Source organism: Lygodium microphyllum, chromosome 4 (assembly GCF_053477565.2).
Source record: "Lygodium microphyllum isolate KBCC chromosome 4, Lygodium_microphyllum_v1.1.10, whole genome shotgun sequence".
Classification (NCBI taxonomy): domain Eukaryota; kingdom Viridiplantae; phylum Streptophyta; class Polypodiopsida; order Schizaeales; family Lygodiaceae; genus Lygodium; species Lygodium microphyllum.
Genome location: NC_141138.1, coordinates 97,222,032 through 97,244,643, shown reverse-complemented (window position 1 = coordinate 97,244,643; position 22,612 = coordinate 97,222,032). Strand labels below are relative to the sequence as shown.

The 22,612-nt window shown below is 42.8% G+C and overlaps 1 protein-coding gene and 1 pseudogene across 11 annotated transcripts in view; one reads left to right on the top strand and one right to left on the bottom strand.

Moving 5' to 3' along the window:
- Nucleotides 1–2,515: 2,515 nt before the first annotated feature.
- LOC148037360 (uncharacterized) overlaps nt 2,516–22,612 on the bottom strand; it is a 94,025-nt gene continuing 73,928 nt past the window's right edge. For all 11 annotated transcript variants that reach the window (XM_087676267.1, XM_087676266.1, XM_087676268.1 and 8 more), the window contains 2 exons: nt 3,294–4,763; nt 2,516–3,192 (listed from right to left, as the gene is read on the bottom strand). In XM_087676267.1, the coding sequence (XP_087532393.1) occupies nt 3,301–4,763 (1,463 nt within the window). In that variant the 3' untranslated portion in view covers nt 2,516–3,192; nt 3,294–3,300. The remainder of the gene's footprint in view (nt 3,193–3,293; nt 4,764–22,612) is intronic.
- Nucleotides 15,002–15,933, top strand: LOC148037361 (uncharacterized; annotated as a pseudogene).

Here is a 22,612-nt window from a genome sequence, read left to right as displayed (position 1 = left end):
AGACTTTTGAGCCACTATGTATAATCATGGAGCACGAGGACTAAAGGTGCCTAGGATTGTTCCTACTCAAGTTGTGATACCACAAGGAGACTCTTCTAAGGGACATGAGATCCATATATCTAGATCCACCTAAAAGGAGAGTGCTCATAGAGTTTCTCACACTGATAGCCACTAAGGTTCCTCCATCAACATCCACTGTCTCAACAAGGACTTCATCCTCAAGTGTGGGGTCACCTTAAGGCAAGGCATATGCCTATGTCGAGTGAGACGTCCACAACCCCCAAGATGACAACCCAACTGCCTTCACCATCAACAAATACAAGCCATTATTACTTGCCCCATTGAGATACCTCAATCCCCTTTAGCTAGAACAACTGCTAGAGCACCATATGTGGGGAGTCTTGGGACAAATAAAGACATATACCATTTACTTTTCTAGATTTAGTTCATACTATTAGTATTGTCTCTTGTAGTACTCTATTTTACTCTAGATATAGATCTTTACATTTGCTTCATCTGTTTAGATATACTGACTATATTCTTTGATGAGATATGCTTAAGTATTTTAGGTGACTTTGACCTTTGTAAACGTTTATATGGGGGTGATTACTTGGCTCATGGATAGAGACCAACTTGCGAATATAAGGATATACAAGGGTGTTATGCTTACCTTATCTCAAGGCAGATTTTAAGCAAGATCACCATCCCAAACTTCTCACAAACTATGTGGATTGACAAGAACCATCACAAATGGTAACTCATAGATAGCATTATTACTTGGTACACTTGGACCCCTAAATATAGTCATACAATAAGCTTATTAAACATATCTATTGCAAAGACAACATTGGACAAAGATTGTCCAACTCTTCTTAAGAGATGAGAGATGATAAAGAGCACTTCACAAAATAGGAGAAGAGATGTTTTTCTCAAGATTTGGAATTCTAGGATTTTCTTGCATTGTCAACCCCATCCGACCCACACAATTATAGACCTTCCATCTGGTTATTCGACCAAGCCTTATGATAGACTTTCCCATTTACTTTTAATACCAAAGGTCCCTTACAAGATTGTTTTGCACTTTGGATATTGCGTTGAAACACTTTGTCATTAGGGGATTTAATAATAGAATTTTTCTCCTTTGAAAGAAGAGAAATAGGACAATAAATTTATGTGGAGAACACAAATTATTCATGCATACCTACGTATAAGAACTTTATAGACCTAGCGAACTTAAAATGTGCCGATGATTTTACACCCATCTAAAACAAGTTGCATCACGACTTGAGTCTTTTAAACCTACCAATTTGAGTTTAAAAACTTACATGCAATCCTAGCGTTTACTAATTCAACATGCTTTGATGAGTTGTATCAAGTCTTTGGAACTTGGCAATGCAAGTCAAGAGTCTAATTACAACAAAAATAAATCCTAAACTTAGATATTGTCCAAATTGGAGTAATCACATAAGAAAAAGGTTCAATGCCAAGGCTTACATTATTGATGTAAGACATTAACTTGAATGGTTTATTGGAGAAACCAATTGTGTTTCTATCATTGGCTTCATACATGTAAAGTGCAATACCAATTGCTCAGGTACTCATCATCTAACAAGTCATTGTATATCCAACATATTGTGCACCAACGCATAAGAACAAGAGATCCATGCCTCACCTCAAGTACAATGCTGCATTTCAATCGCATGTACATACAACAAAGTCAAACAGTCACAGTTGAGATAATTTAAAGCCTTACCAAACCATACAAAATAATTGCCGATTGTACATGTATATGTTAAAATGCATGGCCCTCAAGGAATTCTAGCTTCCCCCTATCATTGCCTTTCTAGCCCAGCACAATTAAACAGCTGAGAGGCATTGATGATCAAATGGTGTAATGACAACTACACATAGTTCCCTCAAAGCTTGCTAAAGATCATGATTTCCAGTCTTATGAAGAAAATATCCCAATCACCTTTTCTAGACCACATTCGGCAACACGCAATTACCTAACATTTGCAGAAATTTGAAACATCTTCTGCTGCTGATCTTTGGTGGCAGGCACTTGTGTTGGCATCAGGTGCAGCAACTAGAATCTGTTAAGTATTTTTTGTAGCAGCCCCGCTTTTCACTGGAGTAGCATATCACTATCAGATCTGAGATGGCCCAAAGATTCTATGCAGTTACAATAAAGAAACTCTCTGTCATTACAATAAAGACCTTTAAAAACTTTTCCCAGTTCAATAGTGAGAATCTATTTCTCAATTGGTTAGAAAAAAACCCTTTATGTGCCATATGTCAGTTCATTAAGCATTCTGAAGTTAGATCAACCTTCTTTTTGGGAAAAAAAAGAACCTTTGCAGACCCCAAAAAATCTTAAAGCACAAGGTTCTAACAAGTATATTTTAACAATTCTTAATTGGTTAGAACATCACCTTCACATGAAATATGCCAGTTTGTTAATGGTTAAACGATCTGCCATCTGTGAAATTAGGATCAGTCTGAAGTAAGATCAAGATTGGTTTAAAACAACCCTCAATTACAGCAAGATGTCATATTAAGCTATATTCTAACATGAATTCTTACAATGTGGTTAATTCAGCTACATTGAATGGCAGGTCCAAGTAAACCATCCCATCACAAAGTGGGAATTTTTGGGGGAAGGGGGTTTTAGGAAATTATTCATCAATCAGTTTTATACAAATTTGTTTCCTGGCATTTCAAAGAATATACAACATCATTCATGAAGAATTTACAGCGAAAGTAAATCAGGATCTTCAGGTCTTGTTTTCTCATACAGATCAATAGTAACCAAAAAATGGCCCATCTCTTTTAAATAGGCCAGGAAGCAAGATGTTCACTGGGCCATCTCTGTTCTGTATCCTGAACAGCTCACTTTGGGATAATAGTTTATAGAAGATTTACACAAGATGCATTCTTAATAAAGAAAGAAATAGGCCCTGACTTACCAAAGACATAGTCAGCCTGAAGAAGTAATATACAGAATGTAGCCTGAAGCATGGATTTTTTACTCTTTCAGAACCTAATAATCAATGGTAACCACTTTACCCTGAGACAAAGCCCAAGGAGGTATTTTGACACTCTCACATGGGAGGCCAACCTTCTTTTGTCCCTTGTACAGCATCAGACAGCCACTTCCTCCTTAAAGAGAAGATGACTCCAGAAACTTTTCCTCTGACGTGAACCAAAAGAACCACAAATTTCAAATCTAGGCATTCTCTAGAATCTCATGTCCATCAAATGAACGACCTAACAAGCCTTCTTGGAAAATTTACCTTAATCTCAATCCTTGCACAAATTTGGAGGGATCGATGCTGGATCAAGCTCTAGCACACTTTCCAAACTCTCATGCAGTTCACTATCTGTTACGCTGTATGACAAAATCCGATGTGAAAACCTTGTTGTTTCATGCTTGCATATTTTCAAGGGTCTTTGCATTCTCTGCTCCAAAAAAAGGGTTGGATAGTTCTCATCATTTTCTAGTGGAACTACACTTAGAATGGTCTCCTCTTCATTGACAGCTACAACTCGAACAATCTTGTAGCCAGATTTGATTCTTTTACTACCATCAAGCTCTTTCCAATCTTTAAACATTGCCCATATGTCTCCTACAAGGGGATAAACATCAATAACTCCATGTCTTTCCTCCCACTTCATGACATGTGAAAATACATCAACATGCCCAATGTACTGCAGGTCCTTGGATTTCCTGTATGCCCCGCAAGCTAAAGGATTTCCTGCTTTCACCCATTCACATGCCTCTACAGATGAACAATCTGGTTCTAGCCGTTGAACTTCAACGTTGAAAGGGCTGGTGCTAATCACTTTGTTGATCTGCACATACCGTGTAGGCATAGAATTTACCCTATCATAAAGGGCCCAAACTTGCCCTGCAGCAAAGCTTTCCTCACACCTATCCTTGTCAAAGTCATAAAACATCATGTTTGGAACTTCAAGAAGGTTCTCATCATCATTGCCTTCTTCTTTAGTTTCTGGCTTATTGATATCAGTCAATGGTTGAATAGTTACAGGTATGTGAAGCACTGCCATTAACTTTACTTTGGCCTCATATTGCTTTGGTGATACATTTTCATCATTCCTATTACTCTTTGAGGGATAAATTCCTTCAATTTCCACTACTTGTATATTCTGCAAGGCAGCCTTCGAAATCTCATCCAATCCCTCAAAAATTTGTTTCTCAATCTCCTTGGACAACTTCATTTTGAAGTCATTGGGAAGCTCTTGTCCATGAGAACATTTCTTCAATTCCTCAGAGTTTGTAAAATTACCCTGATTCTCAAACTGCAAGTCCTTATCATCCCTCTTCATGGAAGCGTATGCTTTTGATCTCTTGCTGAATTTCTTCTTTGAAACCATATTGTGATTAGGCAATGGATCATTCTTTGCAGTTTTCAATTCACAAGGCTGCTTGCGTAATGCCACTCCCCAAGCTAATTTTGAGCTCAAAACAGATGAAATGCGTCTTTTGACCTTTCTTTTTACGGGTGTGTCCTCCTCTTTAGACACACTATATGGAGCATCTGCAATCTCATCTTCTCCTTCACTCTCTGCACTTATGGTAATTGGCTGCATGGATGATCCTTCATTTTTTGTGAAATGTTTTCCTGCACTTTCAGATTCCAACTTGCGCTTCGCCAGTAATCGTTCATATGCTTCTCTGCGGGTGTTCTTTGAAGCTATTCTATCGCTCAAAGACAAGGTAGGATCATTTGTATGCCCTTCACCTGCAAGATATCATGTATCATGTTTGTCAGAATTATCTTTGCCATCAAAACACTATGAATTGCTTTAAACTCTCTCTCTCTCTTTATATATATCTGTGTGTGTGTGTGTGTGTGTGTGTGTGTGTGTGTGTGTGTGTGCGCGCGCGCGCGCACACACACACAGACTTGCTATACGCTGTCGCAGGGGGTATATGCTTTATATGAGACCGTTAACAGGTAATGCACATGCACCAAAAGAGCTGTCAGCGAGAGTAACCAACACCATTGGAGTTGAACAACGTTGCCCACTTTCACCTCCACTATTTGGACTCCATAGATGAGGCAGCAGATCACATAGACAGGATTGGAGGAGCAGGCGCAGGCTGGTGTCTTGATTCTCATCTTGCTGTATGCAGATGAATCATGGCATAGTCCTTATCTCAGACTCACCAGAGAGTCTACAAAAGCACCTTGATGCACTGCAGGCTTTTTGTGATGATACAGATCTCTTAGTAAATCTAGGGCAAACCAAGGTGATGGTGTTCAATACAACACAGGCCTGGGTGACAAAATCAGAGAATCATTTTTCCTTTGGTGGAGAGACCATAAATATCGTGGAGTCTTATGTATATCTTGGTATTACATCTAAAGGCCCACAACTTTTCATGAAGTGGCATATGCTAGATTAACACAAGGATTTGCAACACACTTCCCAAGAAGAGGCTGCAACACCCAAGCCATGAGCCTAGAAAAGTAAGCAAATGCATTGGATGGCCCAAAAGGAAGCACCACAAACTCAAACAGCTCAAATGGAATATGAAATGCAGTCTTTGTGAGAGAACCCAATGGAAGAGGACACAAATGAGACAAAGAAGGGAACAGAGAGACTGATATGAACACAGAAAATAGAAGCAAAAAACTGCACTGATTTGAAAATGGAATGCTGAATACAATGTGGATGGATCAATCCTTGCACGCAGCCCGAAGTGTTAGTGAGGGCACTAGATCAGGCTGATGGAGAGTGCTGTTAGAGATTCAGTCACCTCCAAGATAGGCACCGGACTCGGAAACAGCAGTTTAGGCCTCATTGCCATGTACAAGAGCAGGTCACACAGGCAGGTATATAGTCCCCAGGGCAACACAGCCAGTTTTAAGAAGTGACAAGTCAAGCTTGTCTCAAATGATCATGGGCAGCAGTCGCAGCAGTTGGGCAGGTCAGGTAGGTGCTTTGTGGTAGCCTGTGTGCATTCGGCCAGTTATGCACCAGTCAAATCATTTATTGCTGCAGTCGGTCGGTTTTTGACTAGCCGATCTGCATTATTTTATTATTTCTTTTCTGCTATTTATAGCAGCCTGCCCCTTGTTGAGCTAAAAATCCATCACCCACAGGCCACTGATTAGCTCTTTAAAAGAGCCCACAGTAAATTACCAAAAGTTTCATTAATTGGGGAGCAGTTCTAGAGAGTTTCTATGTCCCACATGCAAACCCTAATTTGGGAGGGATCCTTTTGCATCTATAAATAGACAAGCTGCCCACCATTCAACTCAATCCTTGTCTTGCAGGTTTCAGTCATCAGCCCTCTTTCACTAGCTATCTAGCCCCCAATGACTGCTACTACGTGATCTACAGTTGTCACTCAACCTCCCAATACTAGTAGTGATTAGCTTCCATAATCTACATCAGGTCGTTTTTGTGTTTTCGGCACTTTTCTTCATCAACCTCTACTCCAATTGGTGGTTAGTGCACTCGAAATCCATCTTCAATGGACAACACATACATCAACACCTCCTTCAATCCTCTCCCACAAGAGCCACCGGCTGTTGAATGGCTTTGCCCTCGAGGATGTTGTACATTCTCTCCTTCATTTACAACATTCATTCACTTCAGAGTTTTCTTTCTTCTATTTGTGTTTGTGTATTTACGTCTTGCATGTTGCGTTTAGGATATGAGTGTTTACACGTCACTGAGTTTGTGTTTCAATCACAGTCATACTTTCTGTGTTTCCTCAGTGCAAACCCTAGGATATCTTCACATGGTATTAGAGACCGTGCTCTTGTAAAGAATATTCTATGGCTATCATGGAGTACTTGGTTTTGTGCAACATACACAAACGATTCGTATCTGATTCATGATGGCTCAAATGGCTCCATCTTCAAATCCTATGATGCTTTCTTCACCTACTCCTTTAATGGAGACCCTAAGTAGGCATTATGGTCTTGATTTGGAGGACAACACTCCTACTAACCTTTCTTGTAGGGATCACTCACAAAGGCCCAACTCTTCTTCATCTTATACTCCTTCACAAGGTGCATCTCAATTGGAGCACTCCATTGACGAGACTAATCACCTCTCGGTTGAGGAAAGATTATCCACTCAAGACACATTCGAAAGTTCAAATTCTTCACAATCAAGTCTAGTGGTAAGTTCGTACAATCCATCTTTGTGTGAAACTGATTTTGTCTATATTGCTCCTTCTGTTATGTAGAAACCAACTGTAAGTCACTATGGAGACCTAGATTGGTACCGGTATGGTCTTGAAGAAAACTCTATGCTCAGAGATACTCCACAATGTAATCCTTCATACTCTGTTTCATTTGAGTATGAGTTTGGTGCTTTCCATTCGCCTTTACATTTCTTGCCCCTCCCTCCCACATTCACTTCACATTTAGATTCCTCTTTTTTCAATCTAGATCCTTACTTTAGACCTACAACAAGTTATCCACTCTTAATGAACATTGTCTTTGATGCACATTAAAGGTTTAAGGCTATCACTAGACACTCAGAAGTATACCATTCTACACCCTCGGACATCATTAGCGGGAATGGCACCATTTAAGACTATGCCTTACACACACCCACAAGTGCATTGCTCTTTGTTCTCTGGTCCTGTTGTGTGGGGAATCCCCCTCTTGCACACTACCACCCTCCTTGGTTGCTCAAATGCATGAATCCCCACCTTGTGCTAATGAGTCACCTTCTCCTTTGAAGGAAGCAAGAAGTGAAAAGGAATCATTTCCACACTTACACCCAATTCCACGTTCCCCAATTAACCCTAAGCACATACCACGTTCTGATACCGATGGCCAATCTCCTTCTTCTATGGAAACAGGGAACGGTACACTCTTACCCTCACAAAAACCCTCCTGGCACTTCATGCCTAAAAAGAATAGATTTTGCACACTTTGCCAAAATCCGGCCATATAGATAACAATTGCCGCTCAAAGGCCAAGGGTCTTAGACCCACACCCATACTAGCGGTCTTCTACCCATACCAAAGCTAAATCCAACCCTAGTCCTAAACCAACCTCAACCCCTTCTGGCAACGGTGGTGCCACTCCAACCCCTAGTATCCATGTTCATTAGTGGCTCACCACCAATGCAGTGGACCCTGGATCTTCCCCTTGATAAATGCCTCATAGCATCTCTAATTGGTTTGGTCATTACCTTCCCCTAGGCTAGTCTCTTAGGAGTCCTAGGTCATCCTTAGGAACTTAAGGCTAGTTTTCCTTTAGGCTTAGCTATATTTTTCAATCTTCCACTGCATTCATTCACACATGCATCCTCATTACCTTGTTCTTTCCTTGAGCTTTACTTTCAATTTTGTTTTGCTTTTTTGGAGCATCTCTACAGACCTGTGTGTAGATTCTTATATGTTTTGCAAGATTTTGTATTTCAATGTAGGGCTAACATACATGTTTGCATTGGTCCTTCTTGGGGTGGAGACTTGGGATGCACATTGTTCCTTCGTGGTTTTATCTTCCTATGAGATTTGCTCTTCTAGTAGCATGGAGGCTTTACCCTCTCAAGGTGGATCGTGTAACATCTCTCTTGATGCTATTATGGTGGTGGCTTCTGCCTTGCTCTTCGAGTTGCGGTGCTTCATCATCATGGTTCTCGACACCATACGAAGACTGACACCAGGCTTCTCTTCCTCCGTCGACATTGACATCTACTGTTGAGAGAGGGTTCCTGCCCTTCTTGGTATTCTATAGGATTTGGCACTTGTCTTCGACATCAATCTTCCTTCCCTATTGTACCCCTCCTTTGCATTGTAGGATTTCATCATCTTTGTAAAGGATGCTTGGGCAAGTGAACAATTTCCCCATGAGAAACACTATCTAAGTGGCGCCTATTGCATGCACATTCTCATCATATAGCACACTACTCTATGCATCTCGTTGTGCAAAGCACACCTAAGAAGATCCGGATCTATCTCCACTAGTATCTCTTCACCACCTTACTCCATCACCCTTTTCCTTGATATCAACACCCTCGAGTGGTTGGGTTAGCTTGCTTGTTTTTTGGTGTGTTAGATCTAACCATCCCTTTCATTCTCCCCACGGGGCACAATTACTTGAAAGACCGAAGACCATATCTATTCTCCCAAAAGAAAAAAAAGTTCAACATGGTTCCATCCACCTTTGCAAGACTCGGTAGGCCATTGGAGGTACCCTTTGTCTGATACCTTGTCCTCTTTGGGGTGACTACACAACTCCCTTAGTAAGATAACCATAACCTTTGTGGTCTTGATAAACCATTGGGCAACCAACATGCACCCTTTACCCGATGCCTTGGTTGCTTTGGGATGGGACTCCTCAGGATAAAACTAGACTTAAGCTTTTCTTCAAATCCCTTCTTGGTTCCAATTTTAGGCCTAAGAGAGGGCGTTGAGCTGAAAATTCATCACCACTAATTAGCTCTTTAAGAACTCCTCAGGATAAAACTAGACTTAAGCTTTTCTTTGAATCCCTTCTTGGTTCCAATTTTAGGCCTGAGAGAGGGTGTTGAGCTGAAAATTCATCACCACTAATTAGCTCTTTAAAATAGACCCAAAACAATAAATTATCAAAAGTTCCATTAAACGGGGAGAGATTCTAGAGAGTTTGTGTCCCACATGCAAAACCCTAATTTAGGAGAATCTTCCTACATCTATAAATAGGCTGGCTGCCCACCATTCAACTCAATCCTTGTCTTGTAGGTTTCAGCCATCAACCCTCTTCCACTAGCTGTCCAGCTTCTGGCAACTGCTTCTACGTGGCCTACAGTTGTTGCCTAGCATCCCACTATTGCCAGTGATCAACTTCCATAGCCTACATTAGGTCATTTTTGTATTTTCAATACTTTTCTTCATCGGCCTCTTCTCTCATTGGTGATTACTACACTCTGGATCCATCTTTGGTGGATGACACACATCGACACCTCCCTCATTCCTCTCCCACAAGAGCCATGCCGAACTTCTGCTATGTGGTCTACAATTGTCACTTGGCCTCCCACTATTACCCATAGTTGCCTCCATACGACGTATAGATCTGTCTGTACCATACGATTTGTGCAATACCATATGGTACGTATCCGTACGAATTCGTACGTGATTTTGCGCCTATTTAGGCAACCTCGCATGGGTGTCCTGCGTCCCACGTCACGCATTTCCTACGCCCCTACTTTTACTCCGCCTACCTGAGTGGCACTTTTTGGGGGGTCACAAGCCTTGGATACCTCATCCCACCCCCTTTTCCAACCATGCACTCCCCTCCCCAGCCCTCTTTGGATTCCTTCTAGCTAGCAACCCTCTCTTTGACTGTTGACCCCTCTTTGACTGTTTGAATTTTGACCCTTCTCTCATCTACAAAAGGTGCTCCTCTCCTCCATGCTTCCACACCAATTCAGCAAGCACTTACCATTCTCATATTCCTTTCTTGGATCTTGATTCTTGAATGAACTTGTGATTTGTCATTCTCGAATCTCACCTCCCACCATCCCCTCTTTCCCACACCCTATCCAAGCACTTGCCATTCTCAAATCTCATCTCCCATCCCCTCTATCCTACACCCTATCAAAGCATTTGCCATTCTCATCTCCCATCCCCTCTCTCTCACTCTTGCTCTTTCAACTTTACCCCAACCCGACCCTCCGGCCTCTCGAGTCTCCCTCCCTTTCAACTTTCAAGACTCAACTTTCAAGTTTCAAGAGTCGAGACTCAAGCATCTCTCTCTCTCTCTCTTTACCATAGGTTCACCTCTCCCTACTAGCATGTTGGAGCAGCCATGTGTTGGAGAAATCTCACAGGATGGCATATGGAATTTTTTGGCGACACTTCAAGCATCAATCAATGCACAGAATCGAGAAATCACACGCTTGGCTCTCCAATGTTAAGCGTTCGAAAGCAAGAATACACAGTCGAAACAGACTGTGGAGCAACATGCCAAGAGAATCACACACTTGGAAACGAGTATGGCGACATGCACATGCATGGAAACACTAAAAACATGGGCCAGAGTAGTAGCACATACTCCCCCAAATGGAGACATACCTATACTTCATGCAAAGGGTGGTGATGCAATGGTAGATGATGTGGATGCACGTGAACATAAAGAAAGAGAATAGCGGGCCCAAAACTCGGTTATTTGGGGATTACCCGAAACAAATGATGAGAATGCACTGTCTCTTACTACAGAAGTCACAGAGTTTTTTGGTAAGCATTTTGCCATGGCAGATGTATCTGTCTTTGGTGCTCGACGAATGGGCAAGAAGAAAGACGATGGGAAGGCAAGAGCCATTGTATGCACTCTATTGCATGCACGTAAGAGAACTATACTTTTAGACAGTAGTTGAGTATACCTCAAGGGAACAAATTTTTATGTAAATGAGGATTGCACCCCCATGCAACATGAGGAACGTCAGAAGCAATACAATAAGTGAAAGAAATCTAATGATAACACTCCAAAAGATGCATAGGGATGCGCGACCCATGGGAGCTACGCGCTTGTGAAGGTGTTGTTTTGGAATTGCAAAGGGTTTCCATGGCATAAAGGTGAAAGCATTAATGCTATGGTTGGTGATGCTGACATTGTGTTCTTCGTCGAGACATGGAAGCGGGAGACATGTAGAATTCCAGATATCCCAGGGTATATAATTCATAGGGCATATCAACCACATGTAGGAAAAAGAGGACAAGGAGGAGTTGCATGCATATACAAATGTCACTTGGAAGGAATGATTGACATATGTAAAGTAGACCGACATAAGTGGTACATATGGATTATGATCAAGCACACTACACTGACGTACATTGCGGGATGTTACATTCCACATAAGGAGTCCCCCTTCTGTGCATGACATGAAGGGGATTCGCAAGAACCTTTTGAAGATTTGAGTATGAATGCATGCACATATATGCAACAAGGACATGTGATGGTCTTAGGTGACTTAAATGCACGTATTGGACATATGCAATTTCAGCCCATAGTGCGTGATGAGCTAGACAAGGAAGAGGTTGTGGATATAGATGCACGTTGGTGTAGACAGTCTGAGGATACATACATTTACGCTCATGGATGTGCTTTGATGGATATGGTTAATGGTTTGCACATGCCGATATTGAATGGTATGAATTGTTTACCAGATACTAAAGGATACACGTGCTACTCAGCTAGTGGAGGTTCAAGTGTGGAAGACTGTGCAATGGTACACATGAATGATTTATGCATGATCAGAGAGTTCTGGTTAGGTCGAAAACATCCAAAATTGGATCATATAGATTTGGGCTTGACACTTGATATTTGCCACCATGTAGGACATGCAAGGGACACAGTAGGTACTGGTGCATTGCATATTGATGTAGACAAGAAACAAGCATATGCTGGTCACCTGGAAAGTCTTATGAGCAATCTTACTAGGAGCACATGGGCTGATCTGAGAGATGTAATGTTAAATACGGCTATAGAGGTTTTTGGGAAACCAAAGAGCAGTCACAAAAATGTCAAAGGATTGCCATGCAAGAAATGGTTTGATGATGAATGTAAGGCTGCACATAGAAAGCTGAAAATCCTCCCTAAGGGACAAGAACAAAGTGAGGCGGAAAAACAATATAACGCTTTCGCGCGTAAAAAGCAACAACGATATGTAGTGGCCAAAGAACTTGAAGATGCTAGGGAGTTTGAGAAATGTCCAAGGCAAGCATGGAGAAAATTACAAACCAAACGATCAAATGTTATGGGAGATTTTACAGATGCTGACATGCTATCGTATGTTTCAGAACTTTACATGCATAAAGGGGTACAACCCATCAAATGTGATGTACATACGCAGCCATTTAGTGCTCTGTTCACTTTAGAAACATTGGAGGCAGCCCTCAACAAGATGGCTAATGGAAAAGCATGTGATACTTTGCAATTGAATGCGGAGATGTTGAAATGGACAACAAAGGAGACGAGACTGTTTATGTTGCATGTGATACATCATGCTTTTGCATATGGTTTCCCCAAGAATGGCAGGAGAATTGGATGCAACCGTTGCATAAGGGAGGAGATTGCAATTTACTCGCAAGCTACCACACGATTATGGTCACTTCATCCATGGCAAAGCTATTCAACACTATCCTAGAAATGCAATTGAGTAAATGGGCAGAAAGTAATAACAAACGAGCTTATGGATAAGCAGGTTTTTGCCCTGGTCATAACACCATAGACCATTTGGTTACTTTGCGTGTGCTTATGGATGAGAGTCGGCTTGAGGGAGCAAGCTTCTATTGCTGTTTTGTGGATTTAAGAAGGCTTTTGACACCATACCAAGGGTTGGCTTATGGCAATGAATGCAAAAATCAAGGGTCCCAAATTATCTATGCATGGGAATTTACAGGATATATCAACGACTGGTGTCCTCAGAGGTCGCAACGGGCTGTCACAAGTATTTGAGAGTAATATGGGAGTCAAACAAGGTTGCCCGCTCTCCCCTACATTATTTGTCTTACGCATTGATAAGCTAGAGGAAATACTTCTCACAACTATGAATGAAGAGGAAGCCAAAAGCCCGCATGTTGATATGTTTGCTATCTTGCTCCTGCTTTATGCAAATGAAGTGGTCTTCTTTACATATACTGGGAAACGTATGCAATAATTCATGGGGATTCTAGAACAGTTTTGTCGAGATAGTGGTTTGACGGTGAATGTATCAAAAACAAAGCTAATGGCTAAGCACACCAAGCAATCAAAGGCCCTACCAAAAGTACATTATGCGAGACAGTCTATAGAGGTAGTATCTACTCTCAAATACTTGGGGATTGAGATACCTGCAGAACACAGATAGCATACATGTGTGGAGCGGCGATTAGCGACAAGGAAAAGCAAGTATTATCACTTTGAAAACGACTGCAACCATACAGATACTAAATGTTGGAAAATACGTTGTATGGTTTTTGATGCATATATTCTACACACGGTATTATATAGAGTGGAAGTGTGGGGGGGAGCATCTCCTCATCTGCATGGAACGACATTGAGAAGCTGCAAAAAGCTTTTATTCGTAGACATTTGGGCATCAAAAGCACCACACCATATGTATTTATGCTTTTGGAAACTGGCCGTCGGCCAATTGAGGTACATGCTATGATCCGAGTACTAAGATATGCCACCCAAGTGCGTCAAATGGATGACAGTAGACTCCCCAAACGGGTCTGGAATGCTAGCACACACCTACAGAAAACGTGGAAAAGTAAAGTACTTTCAACAGGATGGGTGTTGAATATGCAAAAATGGTTTAAAGGGTGGGAAGTGGATAGATATCTAGATATGGCATCCGAATATATATGCATGGACACATTTCAATTAGACCTCTTATGAATGTATCAAACAAACCATCAAAGCAAGCGAGCAAATGGCAAACTTGCTTATTACAGTATGCGTATCTATCCTTCATGTTGGGAATCCTACATGTACGCAGAGGCACACATGCAGCCATACATAGCCAACCTGCTCTCAGTGGTATTTAGATGGAGTATTGCATGACGGAGTATCACATTTAGTGGTATTTAGACGGAGTATTTAGACAGAGTATCACACACTTTATTAATCAAGACAGGTGCATGGAGTGAACAAGCAAGAGAGACGAGGTTATGCAAGCTGTGTGGACTACAGAGTGTAGAATCAGAGGAGCACATGATTATGACATGCCCAACATATACACACATACGGGCTGACTTTGATATCCCGTTACAGGGGCCACTTCACCAGTTTTTGACCACTACTCCTATATCGAAGTTAGGGGCTCTCATCACCCGCATGTTACACTTTCAAGAGAACCACGCTGCATAGATTGTTCTTTCACTATAGCTACCCTTTCCTACCATGGGAGAGGAGAATCATTGTATATCTAGAAAGGTCCCATGGGTCATAATTTGGCCTTTCATGGACGATAATAAACTACTCTCTCTCTCTCTCTCTCTCTCTCTCTCTCTCGGGCCTTTTTATCCCTCATCGGCACCATGACTCATGAGAATCACGAGGCCTTCAATTTGCATGCGATCCATGTGGAGAGGGACGCAAAGAAGTCCAACTTCCACCATTGGACATGCAAGTATTGCGGAAAGCGCTATACAAGTGGCGCAACTCGACTTTTCCAACATCTTTCCAAAACGGGGGGGCAAGTTGCTCCATGCAAGGAGATCCCTCAAAACATTGCGGAGGAGATTCTCACTAAGATGAGAGGGGGATCCACAACAGGAGGAGGAAGTGGCTTATCGGCACCAACTCCTATGCCTACTAACGAGGAAGCATCCAATGTGGGCGTATCTTCAACCGATGCGGAAGAGGCACCTACCATTGGTGGTGGGGGCTCCACATCCGCATCTGGCTCCGGTAAAAGACAAAGAGTAGAGGCTCATGTAGTGCCAGAGAGACAATCCTCTCTCTCTCAAGCTCCCGGTCATGTGCATGGATCGGTCGCCTTTCTTAGAGAAAGATAACGGCTTACGGACATTGAAATTGCACGTATGGTGATTGAGTGCAATCTTGCATTCAATGTCCTAAAGTAAGAGCAATGGAAGAAGATGTTAAAAGCCATTGCCAATGTAGATCCATGTGAAGGATGGTTGGACCGGTGTTACATACAATGACATGAGAACGAAAAAGATTGATGAAGAGGAGGATTGATAGAGCCCTTGATCCTATTCGGGCCGCATGGATAAAATATGGTTGCTCCATTCTCACTGACGGATGGAGTGATCGTAAGAAATGTGGCATCATCAACATACTCGTCTCATGTCCACTCGGCACTTACTTTTTGCGGGCCGTCGATACCGGCAAGAGGGGGAGAAATCCGACGGGCACATTCATCTACCGCCACATTCGACAAGCTATCATTGAGGTATACATTGCAATTTGCCTTTTAAATTTGTTTCACTTTCTTTCGTTATGATAATATCATGATTCATGATTGAAATTTGATTTATGCATAACTATCTATCTCCCTATTCTAATAATTAATTTCTCTCTAGTATCTATGATCTATCTCGATTCTCTCTTTCCCCCGAGCTGCAAGGCCCCCAACCCCCAAGCCCCACCTCTCTTCATTCTTGAATCTTGAAAGTCTAAAGTTGAAACTTGAAACTTGAAAGGCTCAAGTTTCAACTCTCTCTAGACTCTTTCTCTCTCTAACCTCTAATTTCCAAGTATTGTTAGTAATAAATATACTTACTTGTAATTTGTAAATTGTGGTTGTAGGTGGGCCCCTCAAATGTGGTGCAAGTTGTTACCGACAATGCATCGAATTGTCGGCGCATGGGCCATTTGCTTGAGTCCGAGTTCCCTACGATTGTGTGGACTCCATGTGCAAGTCATTGTTTGGACTTGCTCATGGAGGACATTGGGAAGCTCAAGTGGGTGAAGAGGTGGTCCGCAAAGCTACATCAATTGTCACATTCTTCACGGTAAAGGTAAAGGTACTTGCAATGTATCGTGAGCATAGCACACTGGAGTTGAAAAAGCCTTCTTCAACTCACTTTGCTTACATGTGGTTATTGCTGGAGTGCCTTTATGAGGTGCGGTCCGCCCAGACAGTGGTGTCCACTCTATGGAATGAGTGGGATGAGCATGAGACAGAGGAGGCCAAAGCCATGCAGCGCTTGTGCCTTAATGAGCAGTTTTGGCAAAAAGTCTGTGCCGTTGTCATTGTCATGACTCCCTTTTATAGGGCGTTACGTATGAGTGATTGCAAGGGATCCACCATGAGCCTTCTCGTTCACTTCTTTAGAGCGGCATTGGTGGAGGCACGTGCTTGTACAGTGATCACAAAGACACAACCTGCACATGTTTTAGAGACAGCAGAGAGGAGATGGCCGTGGATGCATAAGCCCATCTATGGTTTCTCTACATTGGTACAGACTAGCTTGCTTATTTGACTCGTATGGTCCCTATGGATGACCACAATGCAGTGTTGGAGAAGCTAGGATGCTACGCAAATCAGAGAGGGCATGTGTCTTTTGCTTCTCCCACTTGTTGGAGGAGAGAGTCACTTGTGAAGCCTTTATTTTGGTGGCAAAACTTTGGATACGCACTGGAGATCCTTCAGCCCTTAGCCATGAGGGTCCTTGCCCAGGATAGCTCTTCGGGTGTATGTGAGAGAAACTGGAGTGCCTATTCTCTCATTCACACAAAGATTCGCAATCGGCTTAGCACACGCCAGTTAGAGCAGCTAGTCTATTGCCGCACTAACTTACGTATGATGAGGGCTATGATGAGCATGGGTAGTCCGAAGCAGGCAAAGTTTAAACACTTAACCATAACATTCAAATTTTAAAATTTGTTGTTTTAACTTTTAAACTTTGAACTTTGAAGTTTATACTTTACAATTTAGACTAGCATTTACAATGATCAATCTTACATGCATCCCTGCATTGTGTAGAGACATCCCCCCCTTGCCTACACAACCACCACCTAGAGAGCCATCATTTGATGATGATGGTAACCTCATCAGTGAGGATGAGTATGAGTGTCTCATCATCGGATGCCAAGGAGTCATCTTCAGACTCTCTTGATGAGCACTCAGATGGTTCTGATGATGATAGCAATGCCTCATCATCGATTCATATGACATAAGTCTCTCTTTTTTTTTGTATCAGATATACTAGACCGTAGTTGTATCACATGTTTTGCGCAACCCATGCAACCGCAATGGTCACTCCATGTATTCATCTTATTCTGTAATGAAATGGCTATTTCCACTTTAAACATGTATTCTATGATCTATCATTTAATGATTTGTGGTTTTTGTTATTTGAAAAATCATCTTAATTTTTTTTCGTACTAATACCGTACCATACCTTATAAAATCATAAGGTACCATTTAGTACCGTATTTTATCGTACTATACCGTATTGTACCTTTCGTACCTGACAACTATGCTACTACTCGATGGTCAAGTTCCATAATCTACATTAGATCATTTTTGTCTTTTCAACACTTTTCTTCATCGACCTCTTCTCCAATTGGTGGTTACTACACTCCAAATCCATCTTTGATAGACGAACATTTTTCCCTTCATTTAGAACATTGGTTCATTCACTTCAGAGTTCTCCTTCTCCTCTATTTATTTTTGTGTTTTTGCCTTTTGCGTTTTGAGTTTAGTTTTGCATTTTGCGTTTTACGTTTGAGTCTTGCACGTGACTATCTAAGTCTTTGTGTTTCAATCATGGTCATACTTTCTATGTAGTATGTTTTCTCAATGCAAACCCTAGAATACCTTCACATCCCTTGGTCATTTTCACTTCATCTTGTGCAGAGTGAGAGAGATCTTCGGCTATATATACATCACAAGACTGGAGCAAGCAAAGATGCATGGGAAAGGAGATTTATTTGTTGTTTCTGTGCAAGAGTACTTGTCAAAGCAGGAGAAAGGCTGCATTTTCAGCCTTTTGCAACAGATTTGAGTTTTTAATTGTCTCCAACAGTTGAGGCGTGTTCAAAACAAGTGGAAGAAATCCTAGCCAACTGCATTTTCAGAGTCAAAGGGGGCTACCCACAGAGCATTTCAGGTAACATTGTCTTTCAAAGATAATATGGAGTTTCAAGTTATAAAGACTACAAGGTCCTAGTGCTACCAACTCTTCCACACAATCAAAAGCTTGAAGGTGATAACTACCACATTTGGAGGGTGATGATGGTGGCCATATTGGAGTCTTATGATTTGGTGGAGCTTGGAATGGAGGCCACTAATTGCGCAAGGATTCTTCCATACTTTCTAACAGGAGAAAATGCAATTAACTAAGGTGCAAGCCCATTGGTATAAGTTGAATGCTCGCACTTGCTCCTCTCTCTCTTTTTTTTTTTTCGTAAAAGGTAATTGTATTAATTACGAAAAAAGTACAAGATTACTTGATTACAAGATACATGACGACAATCTAAGTCATCATGTGAAGAGGTTCTAAGTACTACAAGTTACAACGTCATGGCAAAGATGCAGAGGAAATTGCCATATGACAGGGACGTAAGTCCTCCCTAGAGAGCAAATCAGAATGCCGGAGAAGATCCAACTGCCAATACAAGAGGCCCTTAAGCCTCGCAACATGCCGCTGAATATTATAGGCGGAGTCAAAAAGAAAAGCATTCCGAATGGTCCAGTTATGCCAGCAGCCCCAATATCGAAGAAAATGAAACACGAGCTTCATATGTGGCTGTGCAGGAGCGGGGTATTTGGACTGCCCGAAAACCCAATCAAAGGGACGCAGGGTGAAACCAACCACTCCTTGCCAAACAGCCGACAAAAATAACCAGACTTTCTTTGCGATGGGGCAAGAAATAAATCGGTGGCGGGCGGATTCCACAGCAGTGGTGCAAAAGAAACAGTGGCCATTGGAGATTCGTCGCTTGGAAAGAGCCGAAGCAAGCGGAAGACCACCAATCATCATTCTCCAAAGAAAGACTTTACATTTGAAGGGTGTGTTGTTCAACCAGCCCACCATCACAGTTTCCCTCCACCATGACCGGGATTTACGTAATCCCCATAAAGCATTCGATTTGGTGGCAAGCCATTGACGATCTTTAATCAGAATATGATACACTTGGTTAGCAGAAGCTTTGCTTAAAGTCAGCCGGCCTTGTAGGTCCCAATCCTACCAGGGATGATCCGAAGCAAGGGCAGGAAAGGGTTGTCTGCTCTGGAGCACCCTCAAAAGCTGTTCCCATAAAGGCCGGTATCCACGAGGGATCCTGAAAAGCCTCCTAGCTGTACGAAAAGATATAAGCACATTGCGACTGGCAAGGGTGGCATCCGCAACTGAAGATAAACCCAAACGGGCCATCCGGTTGAATCAGGGTCTGAGGTCCTGTTTACCTTCCCATGCAAGTAAACGCGAGACTGCCAACAACTCCAATTGAAAAGAGTTAGTAGCTAAGCGATCCTCCGCTGGATGCCACTGAGCCTTCTGGAGGACCTGTTTCCAGGAACACACCAAATGAGTAAGCAGCGACGAAGAAGAACTGGAGAACCGCGAATCAGCATTAAGAACATGCCACCAAGAACTCCGGATTTGGGTATTGCCATGTAGAAGCCCATGGCCCTCAAGGAAATAACGGGCTATATCAACCCATGGATGATGATCCGAGCACATGGCGCGGAAAAGCGACCAACGGAGTGCCTGCATGTGAGTTTGGGCATCTAAAATAGCTCCGCCACCCATGCGTTCGGGGGTACACGCATGCGACCAAGAGATCCAGGAAATACCTGCATGCAATGAGTCTTTCTTCCATAGCATGAAACGAATAGACTGAGTAAGAGCATTGAGAGTCGTAGTAGTCCAGGGCAACAATGGCAAGAAATATGTGAGCATTTGCAACATAATAGTCTGGGCCACTTTGAGGCGAACATGGAAAGGCCATGCTTGAGATTTCCAATACATAAACTTAGCCACCATTTTCTGAGAAATCCACTGCAGAAGCTGCTTTGGGGGAACATCAACACCCAAAGGGTACCCAAGGTGCCTGACAATGGAGCCACGAGGAACAACCAGACCCTGCCAGTCCAAGGACTGCAAATCCGACTCCGTGCAGCTGAGAATGGCTGATTTGAGGGCATTGATACGAAGGCCGGACGCCTGACCAAAGAGGCTCCAAACATCCAATGCTCTTCGAAGGTTATCCCTGTCCGCACGCAAAATCATAAAAGTATCATCTGCCAGGGATTGGCTAATGAAGTGCTGTCCTGTAGGAAGCGACAGTCCTGCCAACTGAGAAGAGGCTGCCATATGAGATAACATCGAAAGAACTGGATGTGTTGCAAGGGCAAAAAATAGAGGGCTCAAAGGGCACCCTTGTCTGACAGAGCGGGCAAGGACAAATGGCTCAGTAACACCTCCGTTCAGCATGACCCGCGAAGATGCTGCAGCGCTAATGGTGTATATTAGACGAGACATCCGCGGACCAAAGCCCATAGCAGACATAAGTTCAGCAACGAAAGACCAGTCCAGATAGTCAAAAGCCTTTTCCAGGTCCAGTTGAATCAGTACGACCTCCTGATTGGAATGCCTGGCATAATCAATTGCCAGTTGAGCATTCAAGACATTGTGTAGGATATTTCGGCCCTTGATGAAACCATACTGGAGAGGGTGCACAATGGCCAGGAGATGCTTATGGAGCTGATTCGCCATTACTTTGGAGAAGATTTTGTACATTGGACCCATCAAAGAAATTGGGCGCCACTGTGTCAACTTAGATGGCGAAGGAGCTTTTGGAAACAGTTTAATAAGGCCTTCTTTCCATGAGGAAGGCATGATCCCCGTTTCCCACACCTGCTGAAACAAAGCCTGCAAAGGTTTCACCAGTTGGGTAGCAAAAGCTTCAAAGAACTCATTAGTGAGGCCATCCCAACCCGGGCTTTTATCCTTAGGCAAGTGTAACAAGACGTCCATAACCTCCGCCTCACAAATATCGGACTCCATAGTAGCTTGCATGTCCTGCGGAAGCTAATTTCGGACCAGGTCATAAAAAGCCGAACGCGCCTGAGTAATTTGGGCCGAAGGTGGAGAAGTGGAACCGAGAAGGTCACGGAAATAATTCCTGCACATATGCACAATAGTCTGCGGATCCAGGATAAGGTGGCCTTCTGCATCCTCGAGTCTGGTCATATTTTCTCGAGCAGGAGAGGCATGGAGAGCTCGAAAGAACTTATGGATCTGACATGCACTATCTTGCAAAGTTTCCGTCAGATGTTGCAGTTTGGCCTGCTGATATGATTTCAACTGGAATGCTTTAATAAGATCAGCCACCCGCATGTCCAGTGCGAGCAGGAATGCATCATCCGGAGTGTCCACCAGCAGAGAACGAACCAAAGCCAGCAGATCCTCTGCTGCCTTGCGACGCTGCCGACAAAGAGAGGCATGATAAATCCCATACTGCCGAGCAACCCGCTGCACATTAGAGAGAAATCTTTCAAAAGACGCAGTGCCCTGCAAAGAGAAGTCCAAGACGAATCTGTCAATCAATTGCTGCATATAGCCCTGAAAGAGTGCATGCTTCAGGTAAGATGAGTTGAAGCGCAAAGGGAGTCGGTCCAGAAATCGCTTGAAAGGTGCAATGGGTTGTGCAAGCAGCTCAAGCTGCAGAGGCTCTCTCTCTCTCTCTCTCTCTCTCTCTCTCTCTCTCTCTCTCTCTCTCTCTCTCTCTCTCTCTCTCTCTCTCTCTCTCTCTCTCCCCCCACAAAAATAGCTCGCACTTGCTCCCCAAAATAGTTGGTATGATGATGAGTGTAGAGTCACCCAAGCTCGCTTACAGAGAGAAGTGGAGCTAGGCACTCAAACACATCGCCAAGCAAAGGCGTTCTTCAAACGCCTTGTGCGGAGGAAGAAACGAGACTACTTAGCGAAAGCAGAAGCAAAGATATATCAGCTATTTTGAGCGGGATAGCAAGAGCGCATGAAAGATGTTTCATGAAAGATAGCCCCCCATACAGATTACATCACCAGATGCTTGGCTTGACTATGGAAGACAGTTGTATGACCTACCAGGACAGCCACCTATGCAGCCCCCACAAGCTTGTAGGCCAACATAGTGGTCTTTCTTCACATGGAAAATGGTTAGGGATGCAATTTATAGATTACAAAATG